Source organism: Erinaceus europaeus, chromosome 14 (assembly GCF_950295315.1).
Source record: "Erinaceus europaeus chromosome 14, mEriEur2.1, whole genome shotgun sequence".
Classification (NCBI taxonomy): domain Eukaryota; kingdom Metazoa; phylum Chordata; class Mammalia; order Eulipotyphla; family Erinaceidae; genus Erinaceus; species Erinaceus europaeus.
Window position 1 is genome coordinate 44558220 of NC_080175.1, and position 16531 is coordinate 44574750.

General features: G+C 58.7%; 2 protein-coding genes across 8 annotated transcripts in view; one reads left to right on the forward strand and one right to left on the reverse strand.

Moving 5' to 3' along the window:
* Positions 1-9007, forward strand: part of CSNK1D (casein kinase 1 delta) — a 35002-nt gene extending 25995 nt beyond the window's left edge. Inside the window, exons 8-10 of one of the 4 annotated variants that reach the window (XM_007524457.3) lie at positions 282-421; positions 3197-3260; positions 4309-6070. In XM_007524457.3, coding sequence (XP_007524519.1) covers positions 282-421; positions 3197-3229 — 173 coding nt within the window. In that variant the 3' untranslated portion in view covers positions 3230-3260; positions 4309-6070. Of the gene's footprint in view, positions 1-281; positions 422-3174; positions 3261-4308; positions 6071-8214 lie in introns of those variants that run through there. The other 3 variants (XM_007524455.3, XM_007524456.3, XM_060171704.1) reach the window with 3 other exon arrangements.
* On the reverse strand, positions 8445-16260 carry SLC16A3 (solute carrier family 16 member 3). 4 transcript variants are annotated; one of them, XM_060171701.1, is made up of 7 exons: positions 16138-16260; positions 13765-13907; positions 11894-11997; positions 11051-11298; positions 10776-10919; positions 9894-10658; positions 8445-9308 (listed from the first exon to the last, which is right to left on the reverse strand). In XM_060171701.1, exons 4-7 carry the CDS (start codon positions 11271-11273, stop codon positions 9043-9045), a joined length of 1398 nt encoding a protein of 465 aa, XP_060027684.1. In that variant the 5' UTR covers positions 11274-11298; positions 11894-11997; positions 13765-13907; positions 16138-16260; the 3' UTR covers positions 8445-9042. The 4 variants fall into 4 exon arrangements, with proteins under 4 accessions (XP_060027684.1, XP_007524520.1, XP_060027685.1 ...); XM_007524458.3 differs by lacking the exon at positions 16138-16260 and adding an exon at positions 15847-16002; XM_060171702.1 differs by lacking the exon at positions 16138-16260 and adding an exon at positions 14211-14358.
* Between the last annotated feature and the right edge of the window lie 271 nt (positions 16261-16531).

Genomic DNA, 16531 nt, shown 5'->3' on the forward strand with positions numbered 1-16531 from the left:
GTCTTTTCTTGGTGCCCAGAGTAGACAGGCTGGGAGGCAGACACTTCACAGGACTTGGTCTCTTGGAGGACAGAGTTCCTGGAAAGCTCTGTTCTTCCTTAGCTACTGTGCTGCACTGTTTTCTCATAACTGGATTCCTTGACCCCTCACCCTGCTGCCTGCCCTGCCCACTGCTGAGGACATGGGTTGTGAGCCTGCTTCATTAGCGCCAGGTCCTCTAAGGCAGGGGCTCATGAAGGAGGGCCAGGCTTGAGCTTCACCTGTCCTCTCCTCTCTTTTAGCCAACACTTCTCCTCGGCCTGTGTCTGGCATGGAAAGAGAGCGGAAAGTGAGTATGCGGCTGCACCGGGGTGCCCCTGTCAACATCTCCTCGTCTGATCTCACAGGCCGACAAGATACCTCCCGCATGTCCACCTCACAGGTACTCAGCCTGCCTTCTGTGCAGAACTGGGGGTTGAGGGTGGGACCTGCAGGTGGGATGAGGGGTTAGAACATTTGCCTGCCTGCTCCATCATTGTAAGCATCATAACCTAGGGGCCATGGCCGTCAGAAGTACAGCAGCCATGTTGTAGCAGGTGACTAGGCTTTCTCTTCTGCCTCCCGTCCCCTGTGGACTGTGGTCGGGCACACCCAGCCTCGAGATGCTTCCTCATTCTTACTAGCAGGTGCTTACCCAGGGCGGGGAGCAAAGGGTGCTACAGAAGGTCACTGCAGGTGGCCATGCACAGGGGGACTTATAGGGTAGAGCATCTGGTGGAGTGCCCTGAGGCCAGGGTTCCCCTCTTTTGACATCCTGATTGTCTTCTCTGAGATGGCTCAGCGGCTGCGTGAGTCTCTGCCTCTCCCTCTGCCCGGGTCCTCTTCCCACTCTGGCTTCTGCTCCTGTTCTGCATTGCTGACATGCCTCTTTTAACAGAACAGCTCTTCACATACATGCTGACACATTCCCTTGGATAGCAGGGTTTGGGGGGAGGAGTCTGTGTCCCCTGGTGCATATTAGGTGGTCAGGAACTGGGTTCAGCAAGAGACAGCACCCAGACCCTTGGCGTGTCTGCTGAGTTCTGAGGCCCTGCCACCTACACCTGTGCAGTGCTGGGCATAGCTGGTAGGTGAATCCGGTCACTCATGAGGCTCGGGAAGGGCTACATCTGAGAACAGCATTATGCTATAGAAGGCATGGTCCAACCCACTTTTGGCTTATTCTACTAGGAATGGGTTATAGAGACCAGACATGTAAGGGGTTTGAATCAGAGGCTTTGGGAATTTAGTCAGGGAATGATATTGGACCTCTATGGCCCCTGCCCCACCCCTCACAGGAATACAGAAAGGACTTGAGGGGTTCTCCATAGAAACCCTGAGGTCTGTGACTCACTCTGGCTCTTGGATGTCAGGCTGGGGTGACCAGACCCCCAGGAGTACTGTGAGCTCTGTCTAGACTCAGTGTCTGCAAGCCAGAGGCAAAGGATGGGCAGACTGAACTTTTTTTTTTTGTTGTTCTTTTTGGTTGGTTGGTTGTTCTCATTGAGACAGAAATTAAGAGGGGAAGGGAGCGAGCAAGAGAGAGATGCCTGCAGCACAGTTTTACCACTCATGAAGCTTCCCCCCTGCAAGTGGGGACCAGAAGCTTGAACTCTGGTCCTTGTACATGGTAACATATTTTAAACATTTTTTAATTTATTATTGGATAAAGACAGAGAAATTGAGAAGAGAGGGGGAGTAGGGAGAGAAGACGCCTGCAGCACTGCTTTGCCATTCATGAAGCTTTCCCCCTGCAGATAGGGACCAGGGGCATAAACCTGGGTTCTTGCACACTGTAATGTGTACACTTAACCAGGTGCATCACTGCCTGCCCCCCACCTTGAACTTTTTTTGTTTTGTTTTGATTTTGTAGTTTTAAGCATTTAGTGGGTTTGTGGTCATTAGAGAAATGGAAGTGGGTCCTTCGGATTTTTCCGTGGCACCTCTGGTGAGACCCTGGCTGATGTGGAGGCTCACAGTGGGATCATGCATCTTGTCTCTTATTCTCCCTTTTTGCTCCATGCACAAAAGCACAAAATGGGTTTGAGCAGTAGGGGTGAATCTCCAAGGAGTTATGATTTGGGAGGTATCTCCTTCCAAAATAGGAATTTAGCTGTGGTCACTGGCATCTTGGAATGTTCTTAGGATTTCACCTGGAAGTGCCACACCACTTCCATCTTGGCTTTCCACTTTGGTGACCCATGGCTACTCTTGTACAGAAAACTGAAGGCTCCCTTCGAGGGTGTAATTGGGGACCCCACAGCACCATGGAGGCTCCTCCTAAGCCTCTCAGCAGCAGGACTACCTCAGGTGTCAGCCCTGGTGGCTTGGAGTTCCCTCTAGTTCTCATGATACTGCAGCCTTCACTGATCCCACCCCAGGGAAGCTGGAACAAAAGCACAAGTGGTAGAGCATAGGGTGGACAGGTGGGCACCACACATGCAGGGGTGCTGACCATGCAGGCTGTCAGGACTGAGGCCTCGCCCTCTCTCCTTGTACTCTCCAAGGATGTTGTATCCTGGGCAGGTGTCTTCTTTCTCTGCTGAACGTTACTCAGGGCTCCTGGCCCTCCTTGGGCGGGGGGGATATGGCACTAGTGACTCAGCTTTGTGCACTGAGATGTTGAAGAGAGTGGCCACTGCACCTGGTACACAATTCTTGGTGCTGGGGTCATCAGCCACGACCGCTTTATCAGGTTCATGGAGCTGAAGGGCCAAAGGGATGGCTTTGACTTTCTTTTCTCTGAGAAGAAAGGGTTGTATTAGTCCAGTACTGTTCATAAACGTAGTACAGTTGTCACGTGTTTCCTTTAACTCAGTCCTGTTAACCTGTGCCCCTGTGCCATGTTCAGATAAGGTCTGTGGCCTAGTCCTCCTTTGTGTGTTAATGAGGGAAGGTATCATGGGAGGAGGTTGTCCTTCTTGGAGCCGTCGGTGCTGAGCGCACAGTGGGGGGCTGGCCCTTCTCCGCGTCAGTTCTTTTAGCAAGGGAGAAACTAGGCAGGGTGTGCTGTCTCCTGGGCCTCCGTGGTGGGTCTCCTCTGGAAGGGCGATGTTGGACTCTCCCCAAAACTCAGGAGAGGTCATGGGCCTGCTGGAAAGAGCCTGGAAGCAGGAAGTCACACGTGCCAGCCGACCAGCTGAACTTTACCAACAGCTGTCTTTCCCCCCCACCTCAGAATAGCATTCCTTTCGAACACCACGGCAAGTAGCTGCATGGCTCCTGTTGGAAGGCAGCGCTGGGTGAGTGCTTGTGCGGCCCACATACACAGAGTCGGGGGTGGGGGAGCGGCCAGCCACCCATTTCCCTGCCCAGCTGCCTGCAGGGGAACCAGGGGTGAGGCTTGCATTCCAGGCCCCACAGGCAGGGCCCGCTTCCCCCTGCCCAGCACTCTCCTTTCTGTGGATTCCAGAGCAGCAGCCAGGCCTGGGTGCAAGCAGTCCACAGAGAGTCCTGGGGCAGGGTGATCCTGGACCCCTGCCTGTTGTGCCCTTGGCCTGTGACCCCCACAGCAGTCTTGATTCTGCCCCTGTTGGAGAACACTCGGAACAGTGGCTTGTTGTGTGACAATGTGTCTGTCATGCTCAACTGAGTAGGCTGTGCTTGGTGGGGATTCTCGAGCTTTGCTGTGAGATTCCTGGTGGTCTCTGCGTCCTGGCTTTGCCATTTTTCTTCCTGACTTGTTGATTCCTGTCCTCGTTTTGCTTTTCCCTTTGAATCCAGTCTCTGCCTGCATCTTGTCCACGCAGCTGTCGTTTCTGTTAACCCATCAGCCACAGCCACCTACTCCCCTGGTGTTGGTGCATGGCTGGGCATCCTGGCTGGGCTCCCCTCTCGTCGCCATCCTCTGCAACTTCTCCATTGGGGCTGGCAGCCTGAGCCTGTGGGCTCAGTGCCCTGGAGAGACCCGCCGCAGCCCCCGTCACTGCATCTTGGGAACCTCTTCTTGGGAATGGCTTTCCATATCTTCCCCCAGAGGGCCCTCCCAGCACCCGATGGGGCAGGTGTCTTCCCTGCTTGGACTCTGGTCTGGTTGTTCTTGAGCTTCTTGGCTTTGCAGCCACAGCCTCCTTGCCTGCATGTCTCTTCTTCCCTGTCTTCCTGTGACTTGTTCTGCTGAGCAACGTGTCTTAGCCGCGGAGGGTCTTCCCAGAGTAGCTGGGGGTGCAGGCGTCCAGAGTGGGGCTAGGCGGCATCTGTGTCCCCTCCCCCCAAGGCACTGTCACTGGTGTTTGGTGCCCGTACCCACGGGCCTCACTCTGACCTTCTCCTGTGCTTTGGCTCCGACAGATTCCCGGTCGGGTGGCTTCCAGTGGTCTTCAGTCTGTGGTGCACCGATGAGAACTCTCCTTTTTGCTGTGAAGGGCAGACAATGCATGGCTGATCTACTCTGTTACAGTGGCTTTACTAGTGACACGCCCCCGGTCTAGGACCAGGCCACCCACCCAGCGACGCCCATGGGGGAGCAAAACACAAACTAAACCGGACAGACTCCAAGCGCTGCCATCGCCGGGGGCTGCCACCAGGCCCCATGGACTCAGTCATACGGGCTGGGAAGAAATGCGTGAGTGAGACGGTTGCAGAGAAGCCCAGCGGCTTGTCAGCCCCTGCCGTGGTGGCGCCCTGCTCCCTGATGAGTCTACTGTAACTATTGATCTTCTACTTGGTTAAGACAGTTTTGTATCATTTTGCTAAAAATTACTGGCTTAAATCTATGTAAAGAAATCTTTTTATTGTTTTCTTTCTTGTCTGTTGTGCGGTCTTAAAAACGATGTTGACTTCAAAGAACCCTGAAACAAAGAAACTGTCTTGGAGTTTCTGTCAGAGGGAGCGAGGCAGGAGAGGAGGGCACGGTAGCTTCTGGTGGCCTGTGCTTTGCGGTCTGTCCTGTCATGTAGTCCACTGTGGACGAGGGGTGTGCTCATGTATGTAAGTTGTGTGCGTGTTTGTGCGTGTGTCTTGACATATTGACCTGGTTTTGGCTGTTGCCCCCTTCACCACTGTCACCCGGAAGCCTGCACAGCAGAGCCACTAGAATCCCCACAGCGAGTCGTCAGAGCAGGCCCAGCTGTGGGTACTTCTGGGATGGAAGCTGAGAGTGGAAACCCATGGAACTAAGGGCCACCGAGTGTGGCAGGTCTCTTGAGAGGAGGTCTGTGAGCCCAAAGACAGGCCCCCTCCTTGGGGTGGTACATGCTTACTCTGGCGGTTGTGATTGCCTCAATGCCTTTGAAATTTGGGAACTTTCCTAAACAGACTGTAAATTCCATCACCAGTGCAGATTGGCCCTCATTTGTGTTAGCAGCTATAAGCATCCCCACCGTGTGCCTGGTGTACACTCTGAAATGCCAGGAAGCTGGTGACTTGGTGGCCTGCACATCACAGAGGAGCCAGGGTAGAGCTTCCAAAGCCTGGGACGGTGGCACCAGGATCAAATGCAACATGTATCAGAGGTACTTTTCATTTTTCTGTCACCTCTGCAGAATTTGCTGCTTGGAAATGGGCATTTATTGGAAGCTAGAGTTCTAGAAGGCACCCGCCTCTTTGAGTTTCGCACTTCCCAGACCCTCCTCCCCATCACAGGGAAGCCAGCCCTCAGGTCCCTGACTCGTGAGCCAGTCAGTGCGTGGATGCCACTTTCTGACTCCTAAGCTGGCTGCTTCTGAGCGCTTCCAGCACAGGGCCCTGTCTGGTGGGTCAGAGCAATTGTGGGCTCTCATTGAAGCTTACCTCCTTCTGCAGAGGGAGGCATCCCAGGGTGTGGTCAGTAGTTCAGGTCCCTGCTGTAGTGTCAGAGGTGGCAGGGGCAGCCTCCCAGGCACACCCCCAGGGTTCTGCCTGAGTTTAAGTAGTGGACTCAGCCCAGCTGTGACTGGGACAGTTGTTGCCCTCCCAGTATTTAATTTCTCATCACAACGTGCAGGAAACATAGTTAGGACGTGTATCAACCTGTGTATCGGTGGCCAGTCTCAGAACTGTGCGTTTGTATGACCACTGTATTTGTGTACTTAACATCCATGTAAATAATAAATTCATGACGACTTCCACCTTTCTTCCCCTCCCCGTCGTGTCTTTATTTCATCAGTGTGTGCCCAGAGGCTTGCAGGCCTGGCTTATGGTCTGGTGTTGAGTACCAGCTGGGAGCAGGTGGGGGCGACCCTGCATGTGTGCCCATCTGCTCAGATTTCTGAAAGACCCCTGGCTTAACCACCTTCATTTTTGTGGTAGACCTGTGACTTCATCGTTCTGTGCCACCTTTTCATTCAGATGGGCTGTAGGGCAGGGGGACACCTCAGCACCAAGGCTGTGGCTCTTCCCACACAGTGCCGAGACTTGAACCTGGATCTCATCCACCACCTTAGCTGGTGAGCATTCGCTTTCTCAGGGGCATGGACTATGTCACTGGCATAGCAAGGGGTGCCCAGGGTTCCCACTAGGCAGCTCCCAGGTAGGCCTTGCACTGTGCCTCATGTCACTTATTTCCAGGGTGACATGCTTGGGGGTGATGGGTGGGTCGAGGGGTGTACACTGCCTCCTTCCTCAGAGGTGTTCTGGTGTGATCTTAGCTCCTCTGGCATCCCTCTCCCACTTGTGGTAGGTGCTCCAAACAGCTCAGACTCCCATGTCTGGGAGCATGGGGGGAGGTCACAAGTCAGAGATACCAGCCTACCCTATCCCACACCCTATCTACTACCAGCTACCAGGCCCTACAAGTGATGGGACAGGGAGGGGCAGGCCTCCCCCACCTCCAGTTTTTGTTTTCTCTAGCACCCCATTTCTCCCCCCTCTCACTGTGCCCCAAGATGTGGAATCCAAGAAAGAGAGGCTTCTTCCTTGGCTCTGCCCCTGCTCACCTTCCTGACCTGCCATCTGCCAGCCCTCAGTGGGGAGCCTGGCCCCTCTGTCAAGAAAGTGACAGGACTCAACATATCGCCTCCAGGCTAAGTGACCAAACACTGTCCACTCAGCATGTGTGGTCTTACCCTCGAGAGCACCCTCATGCCCCACCCTACCCCCTGGGTCGCACTGCTATTGGAGAGATGCCTAGAAATCCCTGAGAGCCTCAGCATAAGGCCAGCTGGGACCAGGGAGAGCAAGGAGGACTCACCATGCTGTCCTCCCATATGGAGCCTCTCCCAGCACTGCTTTTTACTAGTCTCACTTGGATGGCATGTTGGAGAGGACAAGGGACAATCCCCCCCAGAGTCCTATCTTTGGTGGCTACATATATGCTGGGAAGGATGGATGGACACACTACTTCCTGTGGTGTTTTCCTGGTCAGCCATGAAAGGCAGTGTCTGTCACCTGCCAGCTCCCACATGGCCTGCCTCAGGCTTCCCGACTATGACACTAACCTTCAACTCCTCTTGGGGCCCTTAGCTTTTGAAGCCACAGGTAGGAATGTGCGACCAGATTAGGCAGAATGAAGACTGCTCAGTGGCCTCCCTGGCCCCCAATGTCAGCCTTCATGTGGGGTAGAGATATCATAGACTGTGGTGGCTGGGCTGACGTTCTCACCTCCAGTACATATGGCATAGACTGCAAAACCTAAATTTCCAATGCTAAAAATTACCATACCTGCTGCCATATGACTCAAGAACAGGAGCTGGCTTCCCTGGAAGTAGCCAGCCATGCTGCCCACTCAGCTGCCTACTGGTATCCCAGGAGCATGACCAGAGGACTGGTCCTTACAAGACCAAGCACTCTGGATTGGATATGGGGACAGGGAACAGGAAGAGGAAGTCTTAGGCTGGGAGAGGTCTGACAGCTTAGGGAAAGAGAGACCAGGGGAGATACACAGCCTTGATCAGCACTTAGTTTCAAGTGTGGGCACTCCATGTCCCCCTACTCCAAGATACTGAGTTGGCGGAAGAAAGGGAGGAAGGAGGTACGCCTGCCGGGGGAGTAGGGCAAAGGGGGTATACACCCCTCCATTCACCAAACTAGAGACCAGAATCAGGGGCTAAAGCTGGGGTTACCCCAGGGCACCCAACCCAAACACCGAAGTAGATGTCATACCCCACCATGAGGGGTGAGTTCAGTAGGTGTTTGGGACCTTGAGCCCTGCAGCTGCTGCCCACCCTGTCTGCAGGGAGCTCAGCTGTGTGTGTGGAGCAGGGGGAGGGTGGGAGGACCCCGCTCTGCACACAGTGGTAGTGGGCCCGGCTGCTAGCTCTCCCTTGCTTGTCTTTGCAGAGGAGCAGGGACATGGCATCTCTTCGGCTGCATTCGGCCCGCCAGGGCACCCGCTGCCGTCCCCAGCGCTCTCGACGCACCACCTACTGAGGCGGCCCCCACAGCCTCCAACCAGGCTTCCGGCCACACAGGCCGCTGCTGGCCACAAGGGCAGGTGGGTGTGAGGGATCAGGCGAGGACAGGGAGTAGACCCCCACTCACAGAGGGTGGCTTCAGCTAACCAGAGGGGGCAAGGACAGGAGGCAGTTTACTTTCCACACAGTGAGTGGAGACTCTACATCCACTGGGCCTCCACCCGCCCGGGTCTGGGCCAGAATCACATGCAAACAGCGGCCCCACCGACAGGACCAGAGTGTCCAAGTGACCAGGCCATAGGCTTGGGACAGTGAGCATATGCTGCTCCCACACGAAGACCCAGTCCAGGCCCTGCACATGGGGCATGGGGAGGGGCTGGGGTGTCAGGACATGGGGGTCCAGTCCCCAGAGGGCCCCAGCCCTGCCTCTGATTAAAGTTGTGTTGTCTCAGCAGCATGGGTTTCCAGGTCCTTGAGCCACCCCAGTGGTGGGCACCGGGCCAATCGGGGTCAGCCGGCGGGGGTCCCCGGTGCGGACGGCTTGTAACTCCCAGGCTTGGCTTCACCGCAGATCCACTTTGGAATGACACGGTTCCCACCCCGCCACCTCCCCCGAAAAACATTGATGGGGCGATGATCTGCTGCCTGGGCAGCCGCCCAAGCCAACGGCCCCGCCCCTGCCCGTCCTGTTTGTGAAATAAATCCGAGCCTTGACGGTCTCTGTCCGCTGCCTGCACCACTGGGCGCGCCAGCCTCACACACTTGTCTCAGGGGTGTGGGCCACCTCCCCATTGGGCTCGGGCTCGGCCTTCAAGAAGTGCTCCACCTCCCTGGAGTCCACCTGCACATCCTCAGGGGGCTTGGGATGCTCCTGGGCCACCACCACCGATTCGGGCATCTTGGGCCTCTTCCCCAGGCAGAAGAAGTTGCCCAGCAGAAGCACCAGGGAAGAGGCCAGCACCTCCACCCCTGCCAGCACGAACACATACTGGTACACTCTCGTGGCGTCTAGGAGCTTGCCTGCAAAGGGACGGGTCTGCACTGAACCATGGGCTCTGCTCCCCTCCCCGGCCCACCTCAGGGAGTGCAGACCCAGAGGCTTAACCCACACTTGGGAACTATAGGGGGAGGGGTCTCAGATTTAACCAGGAGACTGCTCCTGGCCTCACTGCCCTCATGGTGGGTGGGGGCTTCCCTTCCAGGGACTCCCAGGAACTGCCAAGGCACATTCTCCAGGAACCACAGAGTATGAGGATTGGGGCACCTCCCACCTTGACCATTCTGAGGGGGGCTAGGGGAGGAGCCAGAGGCCTGAAGCACAACTCATAGGGCTGTGGGTCCCAGGATGGGGAGGGTCTCCAGACCCAGGGCAGGAGACCCAGGCTGGGGTTTCAGAAAGGCCTCTGCCCGCTACCCCCACCCAGCACTTGTTCAGCCTGGCTTCTGCATAGACTCGAACCCTACCCACAGTGCCAGAGGATATGAGGCCTACAGGCTAAAGAGGTGGAAAGTGGGGTTCCTTTAGCCCTGGCCCATCTCTCAGTAGGGGCTCCCTGCTCAGGAAGGGGGAGGCTTGCCCCCCATTATAACTGCCCTCACACTTACCTCCCGAGGGTGGCCCAATCAGCACTGCCACGGCCTCCAGCAACAGCACCAGCCCAATCGCACTGGAAAACTTGTGGGTACCCACAATGGCCATGAGCACCTCGAACTGCAGAGCCCCCACCATGCCATAGGAGATGCCAAAGAAGATGCTGAAGACCACCAGGCCACCATAGTCGCTGGCCGTGGAGCCCGTGAGGTCGGTGAAGCCATTGAAGAACATGGAGAAGCTGAAGAGGTAGACAGAGTAGGGCCGCACCCGGGGGAGTCCCGCCACAAAGCCAGCCGTGGGCCGCGCAAAGATGTCAATAAAGCCCAGCACAGTGAGCAGAAAGGCCGCCTTGGTGTCCGGCACGCCCAGGTCCTTGGCATAGCTCACCAAGAACACAGGTGGCACAAACAACCCCAGCACCATGATGGAGGCAGCCAGCGCGTACACGATAAAGCCACGGTCCCGGAACACACTCAGGTCCAGCAGCCGCCGCCGGGGGGCCAACGAGGATGCTTGGGAGCCAGGTCCTGGGCTCAGCACCTCCAGGGGCCGCATGAGCGCGGCACACACGCAGCAGTGCAGCAGCAGGCCGCCCAGGATGAGGAAGCCGCCGCGCCAGCCATAGTGGTCCTGCAGCAGCTGGCCCAGTGGGGACAATGCACATAGGAACACAGGGCTGCCTGCCGCTGCCAGCCCATTGGCCAGGGGGCGCCGCTGGCTGAAGTAGCGGTTGAGCATGATGAGCGATGGCTGGAAGTTGAGTGCCAGCCCCAGGCCTGGAGAGGAGGCTGGTCGTCAAGCTGGCCAGGCCCACCTGCCAGGGACCCCGCCAGCCACACCCACCCAGGGGAACAACAGAGCCCATCCCTCTGTCCAACCCCTGGCTGGCTCACCAGTGATGACTCCCGTGGTGAGGTAGAGCTGGATGATGCTCCCACAGAAGGCCGCGGCCACCATGCCCAGGGACGCCAGCAGACCACCCACCAGCATGACAGGCCGGCAGCCGAACCGGTTCACACACACGCTGCACAGTGGGCCTGAGGAGGGAGGGGTGGCAGGGGCTGGAACGGGTGCCTCCTCCCAGGCCCCAGCTTAGAGCCCAGAGCACAGGTCACACTGAGACAACTACCAGGTCACCTGCAGGAGGACCATCCCCAGGACCCCTCACCTGTTCCATAGAGCATGGCCAGGAGGATGGAGGAGATCCAGGCCGTGTCGCTGTAGCCAATGCCAAACTCACGCATGAGTTCCTTGAAAAAAACACTGACTGCCTTGGGGAAGGCATAGGAGAAGCCAGTGATGACGAAGCAGCCCAGGAGCACAGCCCAGCCCCAGCCACCATCAGGGGCTTTGATGCCCATAGGGCCCTCATCCACCACAGCCCCTCCCATGGCCTGGATGGCTGCTGCTCGACACCTGGGAAATGAAGAGCAAAATGTCAGGCTGTGTGGGGAAAGGGACACCACTGCTCCAGCCCGCTGCCCTGGCCTCCCCTGCTTCCCACACAGCTGGCTGTAAAGGGCAGAGGCTTTTTAAGGCTCAGCCAAGACTCGGGTTACCTTGAGGGCACACCTTGGGAGCCAGCCAGCCAATCCCCAGCACACTTCACCCCACAGAAGCAAAGCAGGCCTGGAGCTTAGCTGGGGGCTGGGGCCCTGCTCCCTGCTTCTGGGGGCCCAAGTGAGAAAAAACACCAGGGAGTGCTGGCCCCAAGAGAGCAGATAGGAGAAAAGGCTGCAGCCCCTGACCTTCCAGGTGAGAGACCCCAGCTGTCCAGCCTGTGGTGGTCTGCCAACCTGTGCAGCTGGGGTGACTCCCAACCTGACACTAGGAGAGTCAGTGAGCAAAGGCATCTAGAATTCAGGCTTTGGGGCCAGCCTTCCAGCTGGAGCCCCTTCCCCCCCTTCTTTATCTTCTCCCCCTCTTCTCCACCCATCACCTCCCTCCTCTAGCCCAACCCAGCACCAGAAATCCTGTAATCTCCAGCATGAGCTGCTGGCCTGTCCCCCACCTCACGTGACAGAAGTGCCTTCAGCTGCAGGGACAGGGCCGGGAGGCCCGGCTGAGACCTGGGGTTCTCGGCTGGCTGCCACCTGGAAGTGGATCTCCCCAGCCCTGGGGGAGAGGAAGCCGGCTGATGTGCAGTGTCTGCTGAGGTGTGACTCCTCCCCCACATTGCCCTGTCCAGCCCACTGCCTGACTGCCTACTCCATGCCTTGGCTCCACCCCATGGCCTGGCAGAGCTCCTAGTGCACAATGTCTGCATGTATGTTGGCCCTGGAGTCTGCGTTGGAGCTGGAGGAAGAGCAGGGCACAGCATGCAGGGTGAGGGAAGTGTGAGACAGGAGCCCTCTCCATCTTTGGGGAGGTCCAGTCTCAGGTTCAGCCTTGGGATGAGCCATTTTGCAAAGTCACAGCTGAACTCCCAGGAGCGCTGACAGTCACACCCAAACCAGGCCCCAGATCTCCCTGCAGAGGACTTCTGAGCTAGGGGTCAGGACCAGGCATACCACTTCTAGGGTCCCCAAAGAAACACCCACCTCTCCTGGCACCCAGACCCTCGGTGTTTCCAGTGCTAGGTGCACACACTGTGAGGTGGCAGAGTCCCCTGTCAGCATGAGGACCTCTTGTGCCCACAGCCTGCAGTGTGACCCCCTCCTATCAGAGACACATCTCTGATGGTTCAGGGGTGCCTGGGAAGGGACAAAGGGGCGAACAGCCAATGAAGCAGAAGGCAGAGTCCCCATATGCAGAACTGGCCATGGTCACAGTACCCTGGGCTGGTTTGGGCCGTGAGCTCAGGCATATGCTGCACTTTCTAAGGAGACTGGGGGAAGGAGGCACATCTGGACCACCAGGACCAGCCCAAGGACCTGCACTAGCTGCTCAGTGGACCCTGTTTTTTGCTTGTCCACTGCCCACCAGGGCTGACCTCTTTGTGGAGCGTCCTGGGGTCTTCAGGGGACACTGACCATCTGTGGGACACTGGGTATTGGAGAGCTGACTCCCAGGAAGGCACAGCATGTCTGGAGTTGTACCTCACCCGGGTGCCAGAACCATGGCCGTTTCTCCCACCCACCCACCCACCCCTAGCCTGGGCACTTCCTCATGATGGGGAGGGATGGGGGGCACAAGAAGGGCTCCCCCAGCAGGTCAGTGAGCAAGTGGGAGTTAAGAAGGGTTAGGGGTTTCTAGAGAGGGGGGCTCTGGGTCCCAAACTGCTAGAGAGGACACAGGCTGCTATCCCCAGGAAGCACTTGTAGCTGCCTAGTTTTGAGGAGCTGGGGGAGGCCCTCACTGCACTTAGTGCCACCATGGTCCTAGAAGCGCCAGCATGTCTGTGGCCACATGCCTACTGGCCTTTCCGTGACATTTACCCTCTGGGAGAAACACTTGAACCACCAGCCCAGAAATAGCCTCCCCACTGGGCCTCAGAAAGCTGAGCCCAGGTGGGGCGCTGTGCCCGCCTGATTGCCTGGCAGAGATCCCTAGGGTGCCCCCAGATTCCACAAGGAAAGACCCCAGCCCCAGGCAGCTAGAAACTGAGCCAAAGGCCCAAGAAGGGGGGATGTGTGCATTCCAGAGCAGTCTATAGAACCCATCTACCATCCTCAGCTCCTTCCTCAGGCTAGAGCTCCACCCGCCACCCCCCCTCCAGGGTCTGCCTGTAGTCTTGCCAGGACCCCGGCCTTCCCTATGGCACCACTTCTCTCATGTGCACCCCTTCACATTCCCCAGGTCTGAGCTCCATCCTGGTGCCAGTGTTCAGACCCACAGCTCCCTCCACCTGAAGCCAACACACCTCACTCTGTACCTCCCGTCCTGCCACCCCCTTCCCATCCCCCACTCGTCCCCCTCCACCTCTGTGCCAGGGCCCCTCACCCACGATGGATCCTGGTTATGCGCCTGTCAGGCCCCTGCTCTGGGCTTTACGCAGTGGCCCTGGTCCAGGGTCCCCACAAGTGTGCCTTCGGAGCAGGCTGGCACGTTGGTGATGGCCTCCAGCAGGTCCTGGGAGACTGGCTCTGGGTAGGCGGGGCAGGAAAGGGCTGTCACATTCCTCCCTGGACTCTGCCCGCCCAAGAGCCCAGCGGATGCCCAGAGCCACGGAAACTGCCCCCTAGGCTCAGCCTGCAGGTCCCTGAAGCCAGTGGGGGTGCTGTGCCCTCGGGGAGGGAGCCCCCCATTCTGTGCTCCCAAAGCAGCTGGTGTGAAAGCCAGTTTCCAAGCCCAGGCTAGCACAGGATCCTCACTGCAAGCTGTCTTCTGGGGATGTGGGCAGCCTGGCCCTTGCCCCACCTCCACTGACCAAGGCGGTGGCACCCTACCTGCCTCCACCAGCTCGGCTCCTCCCCTTCTAACATCCTCCTGGGGACAAGGAAGGAGCCACTAGTGGGGACACTGGACCCTTCAACAGGCAAGGGGAGGGGCTGGAGGCCCCAAAGCCGCCCGCACCCCTCCACGTGACCACCTGGTCCCATCCCTCCCCCCCCCCCCCTCCACCAGCACCCAGAGGTCCAGCCCTGAGGCCAAGCCCGAAAAGGGATCTTGCTCAGTGGGAAGAGGCTGGAGACTAGGAGGCGCTCTAAGCACCGCCCCCTCCAGCGAGGCAGGTGGGACTAGGGGATGATGCTCCACCCCGCGGCCACCCACCAGCCAGGACGTGGGGGACGTGACCGCGCCAAGGGAAGAGCTGCTGCCGTATTGTCTAGAGTATGCGCCCCCACGCGGTCGTATTGTCCGGTGGGCGCGCATCTGACAGGCGGGGGCAGCACGGGGCACCAGCGACCCCTACACCCAAGGGACCCCAAAGACCCTCCTGCGCCCCCACCCCCATGACTAGCTTCTTTCATCCTCCGCGGCCGGATGGGCGTGGCTTGGCGTGGGAACATTAGCGGGATCCCCGGTTCACCCCTGGGGTCGGTTCACCAGGAGCAGGGGAGGCCAGGAGGGCGGCAGGGTGCCAGGCTCTACCAGGCCCTATCCAGCCGGCGTGTCTGAGGCTGGCCGCCAGGGACCCAGTACACGCACCCAGCCTGGAGGCACCCTGTTTCCCCACCCTTCACACCCGCCTGGTTCAATATAGAGGCGCCCTGCCCTCCTCCCTCCCCTCCAAACAAATGTCAGCGGGAGTCAGGACCTTCCCAAGGTCTCCAAGAATCTGGATCAGGGCTCCCCTGCCCATGCCATGCTCTGTCCAACCTGCTCCTTGCCAGGCAGGTACCCCTGTGCCCTCCAGCCCATGAAGGCACGACGCCCCTCCCCCCAGGACCAGTTTCTCCCTTGCCCCTATACTCCCCCCAGCCCAGATGCCTCTGGGACCCTCCACCCACCTACATAGCACCCATCCGGTTCTGGCTTTGGACAGGCCCTAGGCAGTGCTGGGGGGGAGGGGGGTGTCGCCCAGACCCGCAGCCTAGTGTGGTCATCACAGTGATCCTGTCACCTAGAATGTCTAGACCGCCCCCTCCCCACTTCCTCAGTGGGCCCCAGGCACGCCTGTGGCCATGACCTGATTCAGTCACTTTCCTGCCACCCGCCTGCTTGCCTCCAGCAGGCCCAAAGCACCCTGAGTTCTTAGCCCACTTTCCAACTCAGTAGAAGTCACAGGCCTGCCCATCTCCCCAGGGGCCGGAGAGGGGAGTGCACACCACACCCCACACTCCGCGGGGTCCCAGTCAGTGCCTCAGGTCTGGGCTCTGGGACTTAGGGGGCCTCCCAGAAGGCGGGGGTGGAGGTGAGGGAGTGGAACCGCACACCATTCCTAGCACCCCAGTACTCGTGTGCCATCTACTCCTGCTAGGGCAGTCCCGCCAAATATAGCCCCTGAGCGAGCTATTTTTACCCGGTCCCAACTGTGGGCAGGGGCTCAACCCTAGACGGAGCAGCGCCAGAAAGTGAAGGATGCAGGGGCGAGCGCACCGCGCAGCCAGTACGAGGCCCAGCGCACCCGGCTACGCCTACCTGCTGCCCGCAGCCCCGACTTCCTCGCTCCGGGTGCTCGCGCCGCTGTCGCTGTTCCCGCGCAGGGCCTGGCCAGGCCAGCCCGCTCGCTACCACCCCGACGGCGCGTCCGTCTCCGCCCTCTGGGGGTCCCCGAAGACACGCCTGCCTGCCCCTCCTTCTCCCCCTGGGACACGGGCTCCAACCCCCCTCGCTCATCGTACCAGCCCCGCCCTAGGAGCTCCGCACCCCCCCCCCGTACCTGGCCTGTGACACCGGGCACGAGCCCCCCCCACCCCGCGCACCCCTCACCTCGCGGCGTCCTGACACGGGAAGCCTCCCCCCATCCACTCAGCTCTGGGACTCCAGGAATTTTATCCCCAGCCCACGCCCCACTTTGGGCCCCTGCGACCCCATTGGAACCTCAGCTCTTTGGCCAGGGCGGCGCTTCCTGGGGCCGGGGGTGCACGGATAGGTTGCTGCTTGGCTGTTGGGCAAGGCCTTCACCCGCTCAACTTCCGTTTCCCCAGTGGCTCCACACCCTGGAAGCCAGATAAAGCCGCCTGACACCCCCCCACACACATACAAACCGGGTCAAGGTGAAGCTATCCCCAGCGCCTTTTCTTAGCTGTGACCTGGAAAGTACTAAAGCTTGTGGAGGCCTCAGAAAGTGTGGTCTTTGGGTGGCCTGGGCTTGTGCACGCAC